General features: G+C 48.2%; 2 protein-coding genes and 1 pseudogene across 2 annotated transcripts; all 3 read left to right on the top strand.

Moving 5' to 3' along the window:
- The first annotated feature begins 769 nt into the window (after window positions 1–769).
- On the top strand, window positions 770–3981 carry LOC132339174 (olfactory receptor 6F1-like). Its single transcript, XM_059869279.1, has 3 exons — window positions 770–944; window positions 1041–1116; window positions 2371–3981. Exons 1-3 carry the CDS (start codon window positions 781–783, stop codon window positions 3313–3315), a joined length of 1185 nt encoding a protein of 394 aa, XP_059725262.1. The 5' UTR covers window positions 770–780; the 3' UTR covers window positions 3316–3981.
- Window positions 3982–6900: 2919 nt separating this feature from the next.
- LOC132339219 (feather keratin Cos1-1/Cos1-3/Cos2-1-like) lies at window positions 6901–8071 on the top strand. The gene is made up of 2 exons (XM_059869385.1): window positions 6901–7004; window positions 7345–8071. The coding sequence occupies exon 2, from the start codon at window positions 7366–7368 to the stop codon at window positions 7669–7671; it is 306 nt and encodes a 101-aa protein (XP_059725368.1). The 5' UTR covers window positions 6901–7004; window positions 7345–7365; the 3' UTR covers window positions 7672–8071.
- Window positions 8072–12726: 4655 nt separating this feature from the next.
- Window positions 12727–14997, top strand: LOC132339060 (feather keratin Cos1-1/Cos1-3/Cos2-1-like; annotated as a pseudogene).
- Window positions 14998–20430: the final 5433 nt, after the last annotated feature.

The raw sequence follows: 20430 nt of genomic DNA, 5'->3' as shown, positions 1-20430 counted from the left end.
ATTTGTGTGTGCCTGTGTGTGTGGTCTAAGCCAGCTGACTAGTTTATCAACAGAAGAAAAATAGGTGCCTGTAAGACCTGTATTACCTGATCTGTAAGAGATCATTTTTTGTAAGGGTTGAACTAAGGCTTGAGAGTGCCTGTTTCTCTCAGCTGATGATGAATGGAGCAAAGATGAGTACCTCAATAGAAGACACCTTTTCTGGAGTCAGGGTAAATAAATTTTCCTCTACTAATGTCTTGTCTGATTTTGAACTTAGATCTTTACTTAGTTCTTCACTTCAGTTAAAACTGAAGACAGAGGCCTTAACTGCATTTAAAGGCTGTGAATTGAGGTAGGTGAGTCCTTTACTGTCTCTGTATTCATGTGCCCATAGTTGCCTTTAGTTGCTTTTCATGCTGGAGGTTTCACGACCCCCTTGGTACTCAGCACCAAATGCTTGACACCAGTCTCTTGGAATATTTCAGACATTCCCATGTCAGTTGACTTCCTGACAAGGTTCTCATACCACAGCTGCAGGTAGGAGGCAAACACCCAGCCTAGCAGCCACTTAGAGAATTGCATTGCTGTTCTTTAATTGGCCTGTGTGAAGAAAGAGTACTATTCATCTCTGAGAAGCCCATAAGGCCTCCCAGAGGTCAAATTCCCTGACACCAGAGGGAAAACAGAAAACAGTCTCCAAGGTGTGGCCAGCTGGAGCTTCATTGTCTTAATGAGGTGGGTGTGTGTATGTTCTTATGCTAATGATGCTGGCGACTCTCTGGTGCATGATCTCATTATATGAAGCTGAGCTGGAGAGAGTTTAAACTTTGTGTGTGTGCACACAAAGCTCCCTTTAGTGGAATTACAGTGGTGGCAGTGAGAGGGAGAAGATCGGGAGGGGAAGCTGTCAGATCCTACTGGATGGAGAGGAAACAAGGTCAGGCAGTTGCCATCAGCTTGAAGTGAGTCAGCAAGGGGAGAGCGGCTCATCCACACATCTTCACCTGAATCCAGAGTTCCCCACAATAAATCTACCTCTTTCCAATGCTCTCCATTAGCCAAGGGGACCATGGCTACCTTGGGAGGACGGTGCATGAAAAAATGTCATTTGGATCATTTCCACTGGCAAATCTGGTGAGTGAAGCCTGCCCAAGATGTGTAGCACAGACTTCCAATGCCTTGCATGTTTAAGGAGAGCTGGTTTAAGGGAGATTTCTTTACTCTTTAAGTACTTTAGATTTCTGGTATATATTGCTGTGGAGGGAGAATAGAGAAAGGGATGATTCAGGTGGTGATTTAGTCCATCTGTCTTCCACATCCACCTGAAAATATGTTTTCTCTAGAGAATTAATCAAGAATTCTCCCTTGTCTGCAGGAACAGTTCAGCAAAGCTACCTTTAATGGGATTCAACTCAGAGGATTTTGCCTTCAGTCTCTGAGGCTGAATATCTCTGCCCAAGTTGAGATGTCTAACACCGAGGTGCTTACTAGACTCCTGCCTTAGACCTCAGAGTCAGCCTGGCACTTCTAGAGTGCTTTTAGCCATGCTTTTAAGAAAAAAAGGGCCATGTCTCCCTCATGCTTTTTCTCTGTTTGTGAAGAAAGAAAGGGGGTAAGCTGAGGAGATAGGAGTATTTCACCATAGATATTTCAGCTTAGTCAGCAGTAATCCTTCCTTTGACTCTGAAATGGCAAAATTGCAAAGAGGTGGATCATACCCCTAGCAGCTATACTGAGAAGCAGACATCAGGGAGGGAAATGGAGGCATTTGCAAAAGTGTCCTGTTCTGAGGCTTGAAAGAAAGCAATTTTAGGAGACCTTGAGTAGTGACTGGCATACCAACCTGCTGCCCTGTGTGGCTGCAGCTCAGTCTCAATCCCTTGTAATAAACTGACATAGAAGAGGCGGGAAAATCTCTTGCAGTGTCACATTTCATGGCAGTATTTGTATTCCTCAGTTGCATTTGATGATACCACACCTCAGTATTGCCTGCCTTGGAGACTACATGTTATTGCCCTCCTACTTATAACAGCTTTTTCCATAGCTGGAGTGCCTCAGCCTGGTGTCCATATTTTCTTAAGTGGGATTTTCATCTCACAGAAGTGACTACATTCCCCATGCTGCAAAGGAGATGCACAATCTGATAAACATTTCTCCAAGTGTTCATTTGTTGGGGTACTCCTGATTTTCAGGGTTAGATCTAGTTGTCCAAATGTGTTTCATCAGGGGAGGATTTCTGTGAAAATTTTAACATAGGAAAAGTGCCATTTTCCCACTCAGTGCACCAACTGCATTTTCAGGGATGGTGATTTTTTTTTTACTACTTGTAACATCTGAAGGACCAGCACAAGCATCCAAACTTTCACAGAAACTTTTCTTTTTTTGCAGACAGACCTCAACACTTGGAAGGACATGGCAAATGGGACAACTGTGAAAGAATTCATCCTTCTTGGCTTCCCAGGGACATGGCAACTCCGAGTCTCCTTTGTGGTGGTGTTTGCACTCATGTACACCCTGACAGTGATAGGTAATGCATCCATCATAGCCCTTGTGTGGAGAAGCAGCAACCTACATACCCCAATGTACTTTTTCCTCTGTAATCTCTCCTTTCTGGAGATCTGGTACACTACAGGTGTTGTTCCCAAAGCCATAGGAGTCATGCTGGGGACTAGCCAGACCATCTCCTTCAGTGTCTGCATCTTCCAGTTGTTTTTTCTTCTCTCTCTAGGCTCCACTGAGTGTTTTCTCCTGTCTGTCATGGCCTATGACCGCTACTTAGCCATATGCTGCCCCCTGAGGTACAGCTCCCTCATGAGCAGTGTCCTCTCTGTTCGGCTGGCACTCAGCTCCTGGCTGGGAGGCTTTATGGCCATTTCCCTGCTGGCCTTTCTGACATCCAGGCTGACTTTCTGTGGGCCAGATGTCATCAATCATTTTCTATGTGATATAGATTCCTGCCTTGCCCTCTCCTGCAGTGATACATGGCCTGTGGAGCTGGCAACCTTCCTCATCTCCATAATTGTTGTGGTGGCCTCCTGTGTGGTCACCCTGGTCTCCTATATGTACATTATCTCTTCCATCCTGCGGATCCAGTCAGGCCGTGGCCGGAAAAAGGCCTTTTCCACCTGCTCTGCCCATCTCAGTGTTGTCACCATCTGGTATGGCTCCACCATGTTCCTGTATGTCAAGCCATCAGCCCAGAACTCCCTGGATCTGAACAAAATTGTGAATACCTTTAACACAGTGGTAACTCCTTTGTTGAACCCCTTCATTTACACACTCAGAAACCAAGAGGTCAAGCTCGCTCTGGGACGGGCTTTCCAGAAAAAGTGAAGTGACTTTTCACAGGGCATCAGTTGAACAAAGATTCATCCCAGCCCTCCCATGACTTCTGCCCTGCAGAAGATCCCCTCTGAAGTGTAGGTCTGTGTGGACATCCCAGGCAGTGAGAAGCCACCAACTCCCCAATGAGCTCATATCACCTTACAGCCATCTCTGGCTGGGCTGAGCCTCAGTTCTGCTCTCCCACCACCCTCTGTTCATTCCCAGGTAATTCAGAATGCCTCCCAGCCCTTTAAGTGCTGCGCTTGGAAAGGGTCACAAGCCCTGGCCATAAATGGTTCTGTAACAGAGCTGGAGGAGTGGTACTCCCACAGGTTTCTACCCCAGCTTGCCAAGTGCTTAATTTTGTCAGGGTTTCTCTGAATCTCCTAAAGAAATCCGAGGAACTTTAGGAAACATTGCTTTAGGAAGTAGACGTGTTTTTCCATTTAGCCGATATTTTGTGATGTATCTATGCCACATTCTTGTAGCTATTTCATCAAATCATACTCTGATTCAAGATAAAATTTGGCAGTGTCTGATATCTCTACTTACAGCTATTATTCCTAGCATAAGACTGCAAACAAAATTTGCATAATTCCTCTTCTTTCCTCTCCTTAGTATTTGAATCTACTCTCCTGTTTTTAATTAAAATTATGCAAAATTGTGTGCCTCATACTACATGTGTCAGGGCATTTCCACATCTAAAACCCCACATCATTTTTAGCAGTACATTGTTCCACCCATTCTGGGCTTTGTTGTGGAAAAACTTTAATGTGATTGGCAAAGCACTCAAGTGCAGAGCTGTGGAAGGCTGGCTGGGAAGCCAGTCTCTCTTTACACTCATTGGGAGGACATTAGCACTTCCAAACAGCGCTTGCTTTTCCCCCCCTACCAATTTTCATTTCAGAACAGATTAACCATGTTCTCAAAGCTTTTCTTTTTGCACACTGAAAGCAAAAATAGTCCATGTAACCACTTCATAATGAGGAGGCATCAGCTCCTCATCATGGTAAACACACCTTTATGGAGAGTGTGGGATTTATTTCACTTGAGCATAGAGCTCTCCAATTGAGATGATTGAGTCTGAACTGAACACCTTCTCCTCTCTTCTAGAAGCAATGGCCCTTCTGGAGGAGATTCCCAAACCTTCTGTATCCACCTGGGCACTTGGCACTTAGTCCTGTATCCAGGCCCAGGCACCACTGCCCAAGGCACAGACTGATTCCCACCCTTTGTCAGCTGTGCTGCTTTTCAATGGCATTTGGGAAAATGCCTGGGACAGCAGAGAGTCTGGATTTACCCTCAGACAGACATCACTGCTTGTCATTTCTGCCCAGGAATGATGCATTTTGGAAAGAATTGTGTATTTGGAGTGTTGAATCCCTCTACAGTCTTGGAAAGCAACAAAAAGCAGATTTGAAATGTCCAAGATATCCAAGACATAGCAGAGTGTCTGAGACCTGCTGTGAATTTCTCATCAACACTGCTTAGAGCCCTCTGAGATAAACAGCAGCAGGCAAAGCCTCACACATAGCTGTCAGAGCAGTTCCTTGTCACTTGAGAGAGGCAGGCTGTGCCGTAACAGCAGCAGAAAAACAAATTAGTACCCTGAGATTTCCTGGGCAGAAGGGATGATGCTTCATGAGCAACAGATTCCAATCCAAAGGGTGGGATCCATCTGGAAACTCAGCACCCTTGAGCTGAGTTTCCATAAGAAGTGCTGTAGTGGGGTTACCCAAAAATAGGTCCCCAGAACCCTTCCTTTAGCTCATGGGAAGAGAGGAGATCACTGAGATGTTACCAGCTGTTGGACGGAGAAACTGGCACAGATTCAAGAACATGGGAGCTCCCTCCAGCACTGGTAATTTTCCTGAAAAGGAGGGACATGAAAAAGAGTGGGACCACTCTCTGGCAGTAGATGAGTGCAGGAAGAATCTTGTCCAGAGTCTGGCTGGTGGCTGTTTTCCACTTGCTGATGCAGGGTAAGGAAGAGCCCTTCCCATCTTGGGCTTTTGTGACCATAGTGTCAAAACCATAAGAGCAATTGTGCCTCCTACCAAAGGCCTCATTCTCCAGCTGTGGCCATCACTGGAGGCCCATGGAGATGAAATAGATGGAAGAAGAGCCAGTAGGCTACTTGCTCTGAGAATTGCAGTGTTATTGTAAGCAGAGAACATTGACAAGGCTCGTTTGGCTTGTTTATGGTGTAGCCTCCAATAGATCTGCCCCAAGTGAGGTTTATTGGACAGTTTTTATCATCAAAATCCCTGGATCTAAAAGCAACTGTGAAAGTCATACGAGTATGTGCTTCACAGCACCACAGCATCCCCTTCAAGGGATGGGGCAGCCAGAGCTTCTCTGGACAACCTGTGCCAGGGCCTTACCACCCTCAGAGGGAAGAACTTTTTCTTAGTAAGTAGTACAAATCTATCCTGTTTCAGTGGGAAGCCGTTCCCCCCTTGTCCTATCACTCCATGCCCTTGTAAAAAATAGAGAATTCATCTCTCTTGTATCCTCTTTGGGCACTGGAATGTGATTTAAGGTATTTCCAAAACAATCTTCAGGCTAAGTATATTAATCTCTCCCAGCCCTGTCTCCATAGCAGAAGGGCTGCAGCCCTCCGAGCAACTTTGTGACCTAATCTAGGCCTACTTCAGCACCTTCACATTGGTGTCCAGAACTGGACACAGCACTCCAGCTAGGATCTCACAAGAGCAGAGAACTGGGGGGAACCACTTCTCTATACCTGGTAGTCAGTCTTCTGAGGCAATACAATTCTGGGATACAATTCTGGGGGTGCATGTGATCGTTGCAGGTCATGTCCAGCCTCTCATTCACCAGCACACCTAAGTCCTTCTTGGCTGGGCTGCTCTCAGTTTACTCATTACCCAGTCTGTGTCCATCCTTGGGAATGACCCAACCCAAATTCAGGACCTTACACTTGGCCTTCTTGAGCTTCATGAGGATTTCGTGGGCCCACCTCTCTGTCCTGAAGAAGACTAGGTTGTAGGAACACAACACACTGTGGACTCTGCTGGGGACACCTGGGGACAACTGCAGCAGTGTTGGAGCACTGTGAGGAAGGACAAGGAGCCAGACAAGCCCATGACATTTTCTGTGCTGCACAAAGAGGGCATGAGTTAAAACAAAACAGAATTTTCTCCTGATAGCAGAATTAGGCACGTTGAGGTAAAAACCAGTTGCAGAGTCCATGGACACAGGGAGAGAAGTGACCATAGGGAGAGAAAGAGAAGGATAGGACATATCCTCATGCACAGGAGTCCTTGGGCACCCAGCTGAAGATTGCTGGAAGTCAAACAGCCCCACCATAGTTATCCAGACTGTAATATTACTTGCCTGGTCTGGGCCCATGCAGTACATAAACTGAGTCTTCTGCCTGCACTGCTGCATTCCTGCCTTAGAAATCCTGGGGCCTTTAATCCCAAGGATCAGAAGAAGCCTTCACTGGGGAACGGGCATGGAACAAACCTGGAAATGAAAAGGCAGCAGTATAGGAAATGAAAGCACAGCCCATATCATTAGGTGTGCTGGTTTGCATTCAAGATGAACTTGCTGGGAAATTGTTACCTCTGCAAAGGCTGCCCCATGTCCTGTGGCAGTGAAGGGCAGGTATAAAAGGCAGCCTAAGTCTCTGCTCTCTCATCCACTTCTCTTGCTTCCTTCTGCTTGGGAACCAGGTGAGTCTGAAGCCCCTTCTCTTTCCCTGCCAAAGTGAAATCTCCTCTTGGGGGACATCTCAAGTGATGTTGGCTTTCTCATATTTGGGGATTGGAGCATCTGGTCATGAGAGAGGAAAGCGTGGAGGAGGCTGGCATAGAGAGAGACTGGTGGTGGTGCCTTTTGCTTTATGGCCTGGCAGAGACCTTCCTGAGTCAGGCTGCTCTTTGTAGGGCTCCTGGCCCAGTCTCCAGCTTCCCACTCATGATGGCCTTGGCTCTTTTGTGATGGGGTAACCAGACTGCTCCTCACCCACCCACCCAGCCTTGTGGTCTGTTTCCTCTCTGCTCTCTCTGGCAGGTGCACCTGCAGCCCCAAACCATGTCCTGCTACACCCCGTGCCGGCCCTGCCAGCCCTGTGGCCCCACTCCACTGGCCAACAGCTGCAATGAGTGCTGTGTCAGGCAGTGCCAGAACTCCACTGTTGTCATTGAGCCACCTGCTGTGGTGGTGACCCTGCCTGGGCCCATCCTGAGCTCCTTCCCACAGAACACTGTGGTGGGATCCTCCACCTCTGCTGCTGTTGGCAACATCCTCAGTTCTGACGGAGTGCCCATCAACTCTGGGGGCTTTGACATCTCCAGCATCACCAGGCGCTACGGTGGAAGGAGGGGCCTCCCCTGCTAATGGTGCTGGTCTTGGGAAATGCCCCCCGGATCTCCAGGCATGGTGCTGGACAAAGGAAGAATCTTCAGGTCATTTCTTTCAGAGGAACTGACCATCTTTAGTACCTCCTGAAAATTCTGGAAAGAAGGGCCCAGCTCAGGCACTTCAAAAGCCCTATGTCTTTCCTACCTTGTATCTCCTTGTTTCTATTTTCATTGTGTCCTTCCGCTCCCCTCAGCTGCAAGGCTCCTCCAAGCCAGCCTGCACTCTACAGGCAAGGCAAATGGATGCCCTGCATGGACTTCACCATGGCCAAGAGGTGAAGTGTCTTGCTTGTCCCTCCAGATCTCTGAACTGAGGGACTGTGCTTGTAAAAACCTTGATTCCTTCTTTAAACTCAATAAAGATTTTTGCATCTCAAGCTGGGTCTCCAAGTTGTCCTTCCTTCCCCATATGCCCTTGCAAGCTGCCGGGGTAGAATGGTGTTGATCCTGGCAGGGGATAAGGTGACAATGTAGTGAGATCCTTCATCCAGAAAACTGTGAGGTTGGGATACACTGCAGAGGGTCATATGTGGGGAACAATCCTGGGGCAGGATGCAAAACATTCCCAGCTACCCCATGGTGATCAGCCCATTCCCTTCAGTGTCTCTGCCAAGATATACCCCAAACACCTCCTGCAAAAACCTCATGCAACATCTAGAATTCCTTGGGAGGTCCTGGAAACAAACCAACCTGCAGAATCATGGGAATGCAGCACCTCTTGCTCTGGTCAGTGCTGTGTTGGGGTAGGCAGAAAATGTTTCCAAAGGATGTCAGAAGTGTGGTTGTGTGGAATCACCTCAGAGCTGGCCCAAGGCCTCATCTCCATCTTGACTCCACTGCCCAGTCTCAGACCACGGCCAGCAAAAATGGGCACGGGCAGCTCGGATCAGTTCCTCATTGCAGCCCTACTGCCACACATAAGGCCCATGGCAGGGCCCAGGTTTTGCAGGCGTGCAGGCCTGGCACCATTCCCAAGTCAGTGCTGGGATTAACCACTCTGGGCCTCACACTGGAGTCCCTGTGAGCCCTCATGGGCCAGGGCAGTCCAAGGACAGTAATGGAAGACCACAGACCCTTCACTGCTTGGGGGTACCTTGTCTCTCCCAACCACAGATGGAGCAGCTCTGCTCAGGCTCAGGGCCTCAAAGGCCCTGCTGTGTAAGGTTCTTTTCTGGACCAGTGCTTCCCCAGAAAAGCTCTGTGCAAAGTCATTCTGGACACACTCAGCAGTATCTGTGAGCTGTCTGTGGCAGACAAGTTTTGTTCACAAATGTCCCTCTTGCTTAGTCTGATCCTCTTGGGGCACTGTTTGGATCAAAAGCACATCAGAGGCCTCAGTCAGGAAGGGCTGGATAAACAGCATCCATCCATCCATCCATGAATGATGAAGAATGTGTAAATTGCCATTTCCCTATCTGGGAGTCTAGAATGCAGACAGGTGTCCTTTTCTTCCAGAAAGTGAGGTTGTGAAGTCCTTTGATGGCATTGCCTCCTCTTGCCTGTTTGACCAACAGTCAGTCAGGATGACAGAGGTATCAGGGCACTGAACACAGCTCTCTTGGCATCCACGTTGATGGGGACTGGGTAAGCCAAGTTCTGCAGACTGCAGTTCTAATGAATGTCTGTACCTGTTGGAAATCCCCACATTTTAGCTATCCCTTCAGTGTTTATAAATGGTGGGTAACAGGGCTGATGATAGCATGGCACAGAGTGTCCCCAGAGAAAGTTGGGCTTACTAGTGTACAATGTTCTTCTTCCTTTCCATGACGTGGCCATGGCAGTAATCTCCAAGTTTCTGTGAAAAAATCTGGCCTTACTATTAATGCAGAAATTTAGGGGTTTTTTTTCTGTGATACTCCAAAATTTCTTTTTCGACTTCCACCCTCACTTCAGTGAGTGTTTAAAAGGTTGGGACATCTCAGATGTCTACAGTTCCCTGAATATAGGGAAGAAGCTGAAGAAGACAAAGCTAAGCTCAAACAGCAGCTGAAGCATGAAAGGACCAACAGGAAAAGTTCCCTGCACATTCTTCCTGCTGGAGATTTAGGGAAGAGTCTCTGAACTCCTCCATCTCTTTGGCCAATGTTCTTGTGATACCCAGCCTCAGCTTTTCACCCACAAGACCTGCACTGCTGTCACTGGGTAAATTGCTAATATAGGGGTGATTCAGCTCCTTGCTCTGCCTGGCACCCTTGGAGTCCCCCATTCTCTCTCTGCTCCACAGTCAGACCCAGGGCACAAGCACCACTCCTACCTGGGAACACTGTGACATCTGCACCACAGAGCAACTGCTGGGGCATCCCATCTGCCCAATAACCCCATTTATTGGCTTCTCCTGTGCAACACACAGTGTCTCTGTCCTTCCAGTCCAGTGCACACCAATAACATGTACTGTGATTCTTTAATTCAGTATTTGGGCCAAGATCTCAGCCTGACACAGCACCAGGCTGATGATCTGGATGAATACATTTGACATTGGCTTAGGCATGAAGGAAGGCTGTGTCCCACACACCTGGAAGCACCAACAATTCACTGGAAGCAGATCCATTTGGACACAGCCTGAACAAGGAGAGTAAGTAGGATTCCTTAGTCTTTCTCAGGGATAGACCAAACCCCATCCTTTTGAACGCTCTAGCAGCTGTGTCCTGACCTGGTGAGGCAGGCAGAGGGGGTGCTGCCCATCATGCTGAGGCCGTCCCAGTCCTGTTACACTCAACTAAATTCAGGATCTAAATCAGTAGTCCCTGTTGGGGCTTGGCATCACCATTAGTGGAGTATGAGCTCTGGAGGATCATGACAAGCAGGGTTCAGGAATGGATTGATTACAGTGCCTCTTTTTGGAGAGATTTCCAGGAGGTAGATGCCATTACCTTTCAGCTGCACTTGAGCTCCTGCTGCTTTGCAAAGCTCTTGCACAGAGACATGGAGACTGTCCCTGCCATGAGCAACACAATCTATTTGTGAGGAGAGACACAAAAGGCCATGGGTTCATATACACCTGTCAAATATGCACCTGTGCTACATTCACATTAGTCTGGTTGCACATAAGAGCACCAAAGACATGAACACATGAAGGAACACACCCTGCTGTGAACTCTACTGAGGACACCAGGAGACAGCTGCAGCAGGGCTGGAGCCTTGTGGGGAAGGGCAAGGCCCCAGGCAAGCTCACAGCATTGTTTGTGTACTCACAGACTGCTCAGAGAGTGGACAAGTCAAAACAAGCCAGAAGTTTTCCCTGAGGGCAGAGTTAGGTAGGATGGGGTCAGAGCCTGCAGCCCAATGCACACACATGGGGAGACAACAACAAAAAACCATCAGGAGCTGAGGAGGGAGGGATAGGGAAGGACATGGTCCATCCTCTTGCACAGGAATCCTTCAGCATTCAGCAGCAGACTGGATTTTTAAAGAGGCAATACAATGGACCCAGGGAATCACAGACTACTAGACCTCACCTCTGTGCCCGGGGAGATCATGGAACAGATGCTCATGAAAACAACTGTAAGTCATACTCAGACAAGGAGGTGATCCAAAACAGACAGCAAGGCTGCTCTTAGGGCAAGTCATGTCTGAGCAATCTGGTTGCCATCAAGGATGGAGTGACTGAAACAGTCAGCAAGGGAAGACTGGCCAGTGTCATCTACCTAAACTTCTGTCAGGCCTTCAACACAGTCCACAAAAAATCCTTATCTCCAACATGGAGAAATGGTGTAGTTGGTTGACCCTGGCTGGTTGCCAGGCACCCACCAAAGCCACTCTAACACTCTCCTCTACAAGTGAACAGGGGAGAGAAAATATAACAATGATTCATGAGTTGAGATAAGGACTGGAAGAGACCTCTCACCAAATACTGTCACAGGCAAAACTGACTCAACTAAGGCTTATTAATTGAATTTATTACTAACAAAATCAGAGGGGGATAATGAGAAGTAAAATAAGTCTTATAAAAATAACCCAAAAACCTGAATATCTGCCCCCTACCTCACCCTCTTTCCCAGCTTTATCCCCTCCTCCCCCCTAGCAGAGCAAGGAGACAAGAATGGGGTTCATGGTCAATTCATCATAGGTTGTCCCTGCTGCTGCTCAAGGAGAGTAGTGGGAGTCCTTCCCCTGCTCCAGGGCGGGGTCCCTCCCATGGGAGAAGTTCTCCATCAACTTCTCCAAAATGAGAAGGAGGCTAGGAACCATATCCCACAGGCTATGGTTCCCCAAGAACTGCTACCATGTGGAGCACTCTTCCATGGGGTCAATTCTTCAGGAACTCTCACAAAGTAATTCCAGCAAACCTGCTCCAGCATGGGCTCCTCTCTTCACAGGTCTCTGCCAGGACTCTGCTCCTGCACAGGCTTCCCTCAGGGTCATGCCTTCCTCTCAGGCATTCACCTGCTCTGGTATTGGCTCCTCCAGGGGCTGCAGGTGCATCTCTGCACTCCCATGCCCTCTGTGGGCTGCAGGGGCACAGCTGCCTCACCATGGTCTTCACCATGAGCTGCAGAGGAATCTCAGCTCTGGAGCCTGGAGCAGCTCCTGCTCCTCCTTCTCCACTGGTGTGTGCAGAGCTGTTTCTCTCACATATTCTCACTCTGCTTTCCTCTGGCCCCAACTACATACATGCAGTAATTATTTTCCTTTTTTAATGTGTTATTCTTGAGGCATCACTTCCATTTCTGATGGGCTCAGCCTTGGCCAATGGTGGGTCTGTCTTGGTGCCTGCTGGCTTTGGCTCTGCTGGACACTGAGGAGCTTCCAGCAACTTCTCACAGAAGCCACCCCTGTAGCCCTCCTGCTACCAAAACCAGGCCATGCAAACCCAATACACATGGATTTGAAGGGTGTACTATTGTGAATATGTGAAAATGGCTGGATGGGCACAGCTTTAGTCTGTGGCTCTGTGACCATATGGAGGTAGGGGAAGAGGGGCATGTCTCAAGGCTCTGTCTTGGGACTGGTGCTTTTTAGTATCTTTTTAAATCACAGGGACATTAGATTGAGTGTCCCCTTGGCATGTTTGCAGATGACACAAAGCTGAGCCATGCAGCTGACAGTACAGAAGGAGATTTCCACTCAAGGAGACCTGAAGAAACTTGAGAAGTGGACCCATGAGAACCTAATGAAGTTTAAGAACTTCAAGTGCAGGGTGCAGCAACTGCATTAGGAAATCCCAGACACGAGGACAGACTGGGAGATGAACTCATTGAGAGCAAACCTGTGAAGAAGGAATTGGGAGTTCTGGTGGACGAAAACCTGGACATGAGCCAAGCTGGCACTTGCAGTCCAGAAAGCCATCCTGGGCTACATCACAAAAGGCCTGACTGGCAGGTTGAGGGCAGTGATTCTCCTCATCTACTCTGATCTGGTGGGACCCCAGATGGGTTCAGACATGGATCTGTTAGAGAAGGTCCAAAGGAAGCCACAAAGATGTTCAGAGGGTTGGAGCAGCTCTGCTGTGTAGACAGGCTGAAAGAGTTGGAGTTGTTCCACATGGAGAAGAGAAGGCTTTGAGGACACCTCATTGAGGCCAGTCAGTATGTGAAGGGGGCTTACAAAAAGAAGGATGCCATCTGACTTTTTACACAGGCAGATACGGATAGGATAAAGTGGAATGGTTTAAATTAAAAAAGGAAAGATGTAGTTTTGATGTTAGGAACAAATTCCTTACTCAAAGGGTGGTGAGGCATAGGAACTTCACATAGAAGCTGATGTTGCCACATCCCTGGAAGCGTTCAAGGCCAGGTTGGATGGGGCTTGGAACAATCTCATCTAGTGAGTGTCACTGCTTCTCTTTATGAAGGAGTTCCATCCAGACCAAGCCATTCTGTGATTATATGATTTTATGATTCTATGAGTGCTGCAGTTTCTTCCTGAAAACAACACTTCAAACAACTCCAGAAGACTGATCAGGATAGCATCACTTTCCTGGTCTGGGCCCATGCAGTACATAAACTGAGTCTTCTGCCTGCACTGCTGCATTCCTGCCTTAGAAATCCTGGGGCCTTTAATCCCAGGGATCAGAAGAAGCCTTCACTGGGGAACGGGCATGGAACAAACCTGGAAATGAAAAGGCAGCAGGATAGGAAATGAAAGCACAGCCCATATCATTAGGTGTGCTGGTTTGCATTCAAGATGAGCTTGCTGGGAAATTGTTACCTCTGCAAAGACTGCCCTATGTCCTGTGGCAGTGAAGGGCAGGTATAAAAGGCAGCCTAAGTCTCTGCTCTCTCATCCACTTCTCTTGCTTCCTTCTGCTTGGGAACCAGGTGAGTCTGAAGCCCCTTCTCTTTCCCTGCCAAAGTGAAATCTCCTCTTGGGGGACATCTCAAGTGATGTTGGCTTTCTCATATTTGGGGATTGGAGCATCTGGTCATGAGAGAGGAAAGCGTGGAGGAGGCTGGCATAGAGAGAGACTGGTGATGGTGGTGCCTTTTGCTTTATGGCCTGGCAGAGACCTTCCTGAGTCAGGCTGCTCTTTGTAGGGCTCCTGGCCCAGTCTCCAGCTTCCCATTCATGATGGCCTTGGCTCTTTTGTGATGGGGTAACCAGACTGCTCCTCACCCACCCACCCAGCCTTGTGGTCTGTTTCCTCTCTGCTCTCTCTGCCAGGTGCACCTGCAGCCCCAGACCATGTCCTGCAACACCCCGTGCCGGCCCTGCCAGCCCTGTGGCCCCACCCCGCTGGGCAGCAGCTGCAATGAGTGCTGTGTCAGGCAGTGCCAGAACTCCACTGTTGTCATTGAGCCACCTGCTGTAGTGGTGACCCTGCCTGGGCCCATCCTGAGCTCCTTCCCACAGAACACTGTGGTGGGATCCTCCACCTCTGCTGCTGTTGGCAACATCCTCAGTTCTGACGGAGTGCCCATCAACTCTGGGGGCTTTGACATCTCCAGCATCACCAGGCGCTACGGTGGCAACAGATTTCGTCCCTGCTAAAGGTGCTGAGAAAGCCCCAACGAGACATCTTGAGGAACTCAGAACATGGCAGAGAATCTAGGTTTTGAGTGCTGGTTGGGCAGAGGATCTAGGTTTTGAGTGCTGTTTGCACAATAGCTGACCGTACTTGCCTTTCTCTCCCTTTTCAATGTTTGCATTGGTTCCTATGTGCTTCTACGTTCCCCAAAGGCCAGCTTGATAGGGACCATTTGGTTTCTCCCCTTTGTGGGACAGGTAGACCAATATTATGCAGGAACTATTCCAGAGCCAAGGAGCACAGACTCTCTGCTGCTCTTGGTGCTGCCTGTGCTGCTGACCTCTGCTTTCAGTGGCTTTGTTTCCTTCTTTCATTTCATTAAAGTTCTGCTGCATTCAAGTCTGGTGTCTGTGTGATCCTTCCCTCGGTTGTACTTCTGAATGTCAAAGTAGAAAGGTGCTGCTTAGTCATGGAAGTGGGTGAGGGCATAAGGAGACCTTTCTCCATTCACAGCGGAATGGAATTTTGAGGCACCATGGAGGCACAGCTATTAAGGGTACAATCTCTTGGAGCTGAGGAAGACATCCCCTGGTTGTTCTGCATCAAGCCTTATCTTGATGTATCTTTGCCCACAAATATCCAGAAAGCTGGGAGACCTTGAAGCAATAGCAGCTCCATGATTTCCTCAGGAAAGGTGCTCATGTCAGTATGGTCAGAGCTGCACTGAGGTTGTTGATGTGAGGGTCTTGGACATAATTTCCTCTGCCGAATAATGGGAGTTGGAATGCAGAAAACAACCTTTGCATTCAACCATCGTTTCTACTCCATTTTCCTTTCCCCTTCATGACTCAGTAAAAAGTGAGGACAAACACCCATTTAGCACTTTCTTTTTCCTATGCCATAATCCTTTAGATTAGAACATGTTGAATCTGAGGTCTCAGTCTCTGCCTGGCACAGCACCAGGCCAATGGACTGCACTGGCACATTTGGCATTGGCTTGAACATGAGGCAGAGACATGTCCCACAGCAGACAGCATTGACACTGCATTGCAAGCAGACTCACTTGAGCATAGCCTGGATAAAGCTGGCAGGACTTCTCAGCCTTTCTGCTGTCCATAAAGCAAGTCTTATCCTTTTGAAGTCCCTAGATCTTGTGAGAGCTGGGTCTTGGGCTGGAGAAGCAGGGAATGAGGACTGCAAGCCATGTTTAGACATACCCAATATTGTTTACAGTGAATTAAACTAAGGATCCAAACTTGTATGAAGTTGTCCTAATTTGGACAATTCACCCAGGAATCATCATCAGCAGAGTGTGAGCTTTGAAGCAGTAGGAAAAGGAAGATTGAAGATAGAGAACACTATCATTTCAGTGCCTGAGGTGAGAGTAATTCTCTGCCAGATTTGTTAAGCTACACTGAAGTTCTTTCAGACTCTGGGTGCTCTGTGGAGCTTACTGACAGAGCAGTGAAGAATGTCACTGCTGTAAGCAGAGGATTCCCTCATGAGGAGGGACACACACACACACACTTAAGCACGTCAGAAAGGAATCATGTGCAAATTTTTTTTGCACCTACATATATTCACACAGTCCCAGCTGCACACAAGGGCACATGAGATAAGAACATGCAAAGTTACAGCCAGCATAGCTTCATGAGAGGGAAGTCCTGCCTTGTCAGATCTGGTTTCCTTTTATGACACGGCAACCCACCTGCTTAATCAAGGGAAGGTAGTTGATGTAATCTTTTTTGGACTTCAGTGAAGCTTTTGATACTGTCTCCTGCAGGATCCTTCTGTACAAAATGTCAGGCCCACACAGCTGGACAAAGATACCATGAGATGGGTGAGCAACTGGCTTACAGGTCAGGCACAAAACATGATGGTGACTGGGGTGACATCAGACTGGTGATCTGTCACTGTTGGGGTTCTGTAGTGCTTCATCCTCAGCCCTGTGTTCTTCATCGCCCACAGAATGCAGGAGTGGAACAGAAATTAAGCAAGTTCCTGGATGATACAAAACTGGGAGGAGCTGTCAACACCCTCAAAGGCAGAGAGGCTCTGCAGAGAGACCTGGAAAATTAGAGGTGGGCAATCACCAACCACATGAAGTTCAACAAGGAGAAGTGCCAGGTTCTGCACCTGGAATGGGGCAACCCTCGATAGTACAGACAGACTGGGCAACAAAAGCCTGGAAAGCAGTGTCATGGAAAGGGACCTGGGGGTCCTGGTTGATGGCAAGCTGGACATAAGTCAGCAGTGCCTTGGAAGCCAGGAAGGCCAATAGTGTCCTGGGGGGGCATCAGGCCCAACATTGCCAGCTGGGCAAGGGAGGGGATTGTCAGCACTGTCAGAACCTCACCCTGAGTTCTGGATGTAGTTGTGGGCGTCACAATTTAAAAGGGAACATCAAGCCATTTGAGAGTGTCCAAAGGAGGCCACAAGGGTTGGGAAGGGCCTTGAAAGGAAGCTCTATAAGAAGCATCTGAGGTCACTTGGTCTGTTCCGCCTGGGGAGGAGGAGATTGAGGTCAGACCTCATTTCAGTCCACAACTTCCTTGTGAGGGGAAGAGGAGGGGAAGGCACTGATGTCTGCTCTGTGGTGACAGGACTAGAAAGAATAGGCTGAAGTTGTGTCAGAAGAAGTTTATGCTGGATATTAGAAAAATGTTCTTTGTCCAGAGGGTGGTCGGGTACTGGACTAGGTTCCCCAGGGAAGTGGGCACAGCACCAAGCCTGACAGAGTTCAACAAAAGTTTAAATAACATTCTCAGGCACATAGGGTGACTTTTGGCAGTGTCCTGTGAAGGGCTAAGAGCTGGACTCAATGATGCTTGTGGGTCCCATCCAACTCAGCATACTCTGTGGTTCTGTAAAAGAATGAACCATGGCCTCTGCTGTGGACATGTGGAGATGATGGTGACTGGGCCGGAGCATTCTGGAGAGGAACAAGGCCCCAGACATGGGCTCCACATACTTCTTTCTGGAAGAGAAGGAGGAGCAGAATTTGTCTTTGCCGCCGGCCGGGGACTATGTACAAAGCACGAACGGGACGGGACTGCTGTGGAACGTGCCTTGAGCTGTTTTATTTTTTCAGCATCAGTCTCATTACATGGCTATGACAATGGGAAGATGCCAGCAGCTCACATCCCAAGCAGCAGACAAAGAACTTAATCTTACAACTTAGTTTATAACTTTTTTGACCAATCACACAAAGCAGAAGCACATTGACAGTAGCTCCATCCAACCATATAAGCACACATACCTTTACTTAAAACAATGCTTGCTTATTTCGAATGCAATGCCTGCTTGTAAGCCTTAAAACACAATGCACAGAGCTCCATTATTAAGCTTCAAACTTCCTAATATCTTGCTAGATAAACTTTTCTGCAGCTTAGGAAGTTATCCTAGACAAGTGTTAATACACAGACCATTGTTCTACTCGTCCTTGCTTTTCTACTTTTTAAATAATTTTTCTGCTGACCTATCTCATGGCTACTGCTTAGCTCTAATCAAAGTTCTGCTGTCTCTGAGGCCTGCCTTTTGTAGCTTTCCCAAAACCCTCTGATTTTATGGATTCCCACATGTCTTGGTTCATTGTTAGGCAGGACAGCATAAAATCGAGCAGCTGAGTCATTCCTTGCCAAGGGGTCCACCGAAGACCCCAAAGAAGTGATCCAGACTGACATAATTTGCTTTAGCTACACTTGTCCAGCATGTCACATGAGTCCTCTGCCCTAGCTGATGTGTTTTGATCCAGAATTGCTTGGGCTTCTCATCTTGCCACAAAAAAAAAAAAAACCAAAATAAAACAAAAAAAAAAAAAAAGGTGTTCAGTGTTCACTGGGAAATGTGCAACAGGAAATAAAACCACAGCCATTCAGGAAGCCAAACCACAGCCCATAGCATTAAATGGTATGTTTTGCATTTCAAATGTGATATTTCGCATTCAAGATGAGTCTGACAGAAAATAACTCAGGGCCTGGGCAGTGGCTGCATAGGAGCTGGTAGCTCTTCTGGAGCCTGGCAGGATGAGGCTACCGAGCCCTCATACATCTCTGCAGAGCCTCCACCTCCTGGCCCCGAGTTCTTTGACTCACTCCTGCTGTGGTGCTCCTCATGTGTCCTTATATTTTTCTTCCTCCCCACCCTCTTTCCAAGTACCCCTCATGCCCCAAGACATGTCCTGCATGCAGCAGTGCCAGCCTTGCACCCCTTGCTGCCAGCCTTGTGACCCCACCCCACTGGCCCCCACCCCACTGACCCCAACAGCTGCAGTGAGTGATGGGGTTTTGAGAAAAGCTCAGGGAAATAAATGAAGACTTTTTATTAAAAAAGAAAACAAACAAAAACTCCAGACCTTTTTCATAGGAACAGACGAGGAGACTCAGGTGAGTCTCTGATTGGTTCTTGCCAGTCCTTGCTGCTGTGCAGAGCACACAGAGAGGAGAATGGACAAGTATTCCCTGCACAGCACATGGCAAATACTTTCCTGTCCTAGGATGCACAGGGAAACCAGTTCCAAAGCAGGGTTTTTTCCACCACCCTTCTTCTCAAGCCACTGATATTGACTCCTTCTGGGGGAATGTAATGGCCTGAAGGTCTCTGGGTGCACCAAGGAAATACTGCTCCAAAAGAAGAGTTTACTTTTCCCCAAGCTCAGCCTTGCACTGACACATCCCCTCCCTGCCCTGGATTGTTGCACAGCTGAGGAAGCTCCCTGCACCAGGGTGTCCTGCACAGCACAGAGGTACAAGGCAGTGTCAGAGAGCTCCACTTCCTCCAGCTGCAGGACACTGGATTTGCCAGTGGTGTTGAGGTATGTGGTGATTTGGCTGCTGTGCCTGGGGCCAGTCCCTGCTTGATAGGAGATCAGCTGTGGGGCTTGGCCTTTCCTCAGCTGCTACCAGAACAGGCACTAAATTTATTGGTCTGGTAGACACAAATTGAATGGAGGGTGCCCTCTCCTCTGCCTCTCCTCTCCTCTCCTCTCCATCATCGCTGCGTGACAGTGATATGCCCAATAGTGCTTGTTAAGTGGCTTATTCTGTTGTACCCCCATGTTCTCCCTGAGTTGGTTTGCCTCTGTGTTTTACCCTCCCTCAAAGCTGTCCCTCATGCTACTCCCCACCCCTTGTTCCCGGTCTTTTCCTGCCTGTCAAGGCCACCCAGCCCCTTATTCCAGAACCTTGCCTGCCATTCATACCTTGGGCCAATCCCAGATTGCGACACCCCTTTGGAATTCTCCTAAACTTTGAAGTTGGCCCATGTGACCTACCCTCTCCTCCCACCTACTCTGATTGGTACTGATCTGTTGATGTAATCCCCTCACTCCTCCCCCAATATCTCTCCATTGGTTGGTTGTTTGTATCCACCCCTGATTTATAACTGTATAAAACCCAAGCGCAGGAGTACTTGAGCTTCTTTTATTCCTGAACTCTTCACTTGGAGTAAGGTCTTCCCTGTTGGAACCTCAAGACCAGCAAGCCTTTTCCTTTGCCTAATCCCTGCTGTGGCTGTGACATTCTTCACATTAGAGCAAGCACCTCTTCAGGTTCAGTTGCAGGTAAAATCCAAAACTCAGTTGTTCCCCACTCCTGGTGTGATGCCCGAATTTTTCCAGAGGTAGCCCAGGATCTGGTGGCTGCAGCACTAGACTAGGTAAGGGAGTGGAAGAGAAAGACAAGATGAAGCTGTCGGCTGGACCCAGGGAATCTTGTTTTCCTTCACAACTGTTGCCTGATGACTTCCTGATGGCCTTTAGCTGCTGAGTAGCCAGGGGAGACTTCATCACCTCTAAGGAAAAGGGCAAGAAGAAAAATCTACTGCAGATATCCA

The sequence above is a fragment of the Haemorhous mexicanus genome, chromosome 28 (genome assembly GCF_027477595.1).
Source record: "Haemorhous mexicanus isolate bHaeMex1 chromosome 28, bHaeMex1.pri, whole genome shotgun sequence".
Lineage (NCBI taxonomy): Eukaryota > Metazoa > Chordata > Aves > Passeriformes > Fringillidae > Haemorhous > Haemorhous mexicanus.
Note: the sequence above shows the minus strand (reverse complement) of the source record. Positions and strands in the feature narration are given on the sequence as shown.

Coding starts and splice junctions, on each gene's coding strand:
- LOC132339174 (XM_059869279.1), top strand. CDS start 781: ATGAAGCTGAGCTGGAGAGAGTTTAAACTTTGTGTGTGTGCACACAAA. Junction 945..1,040: donor GCAGTTGCCATCAGCTTGAA/GTGAGTCAGCAA, acceptor GCTCTCCATTAG/CCAAGGGGACCATGGCTACC. Junction 1,117..2,370: donor CATTTCCACTGGCAAATCTG/GTGAGTGAAGCC, acceptor CTTTTTTTGCAG/ACAGACCTCAACACTTGGAA.
- LOC132339219 (XM_059869385.1), top strand. CDS start 7,366: ATGTCCTGCTACACCCCGTGCCGGCCCTGCCAGCCCTGTGGCCCCACT.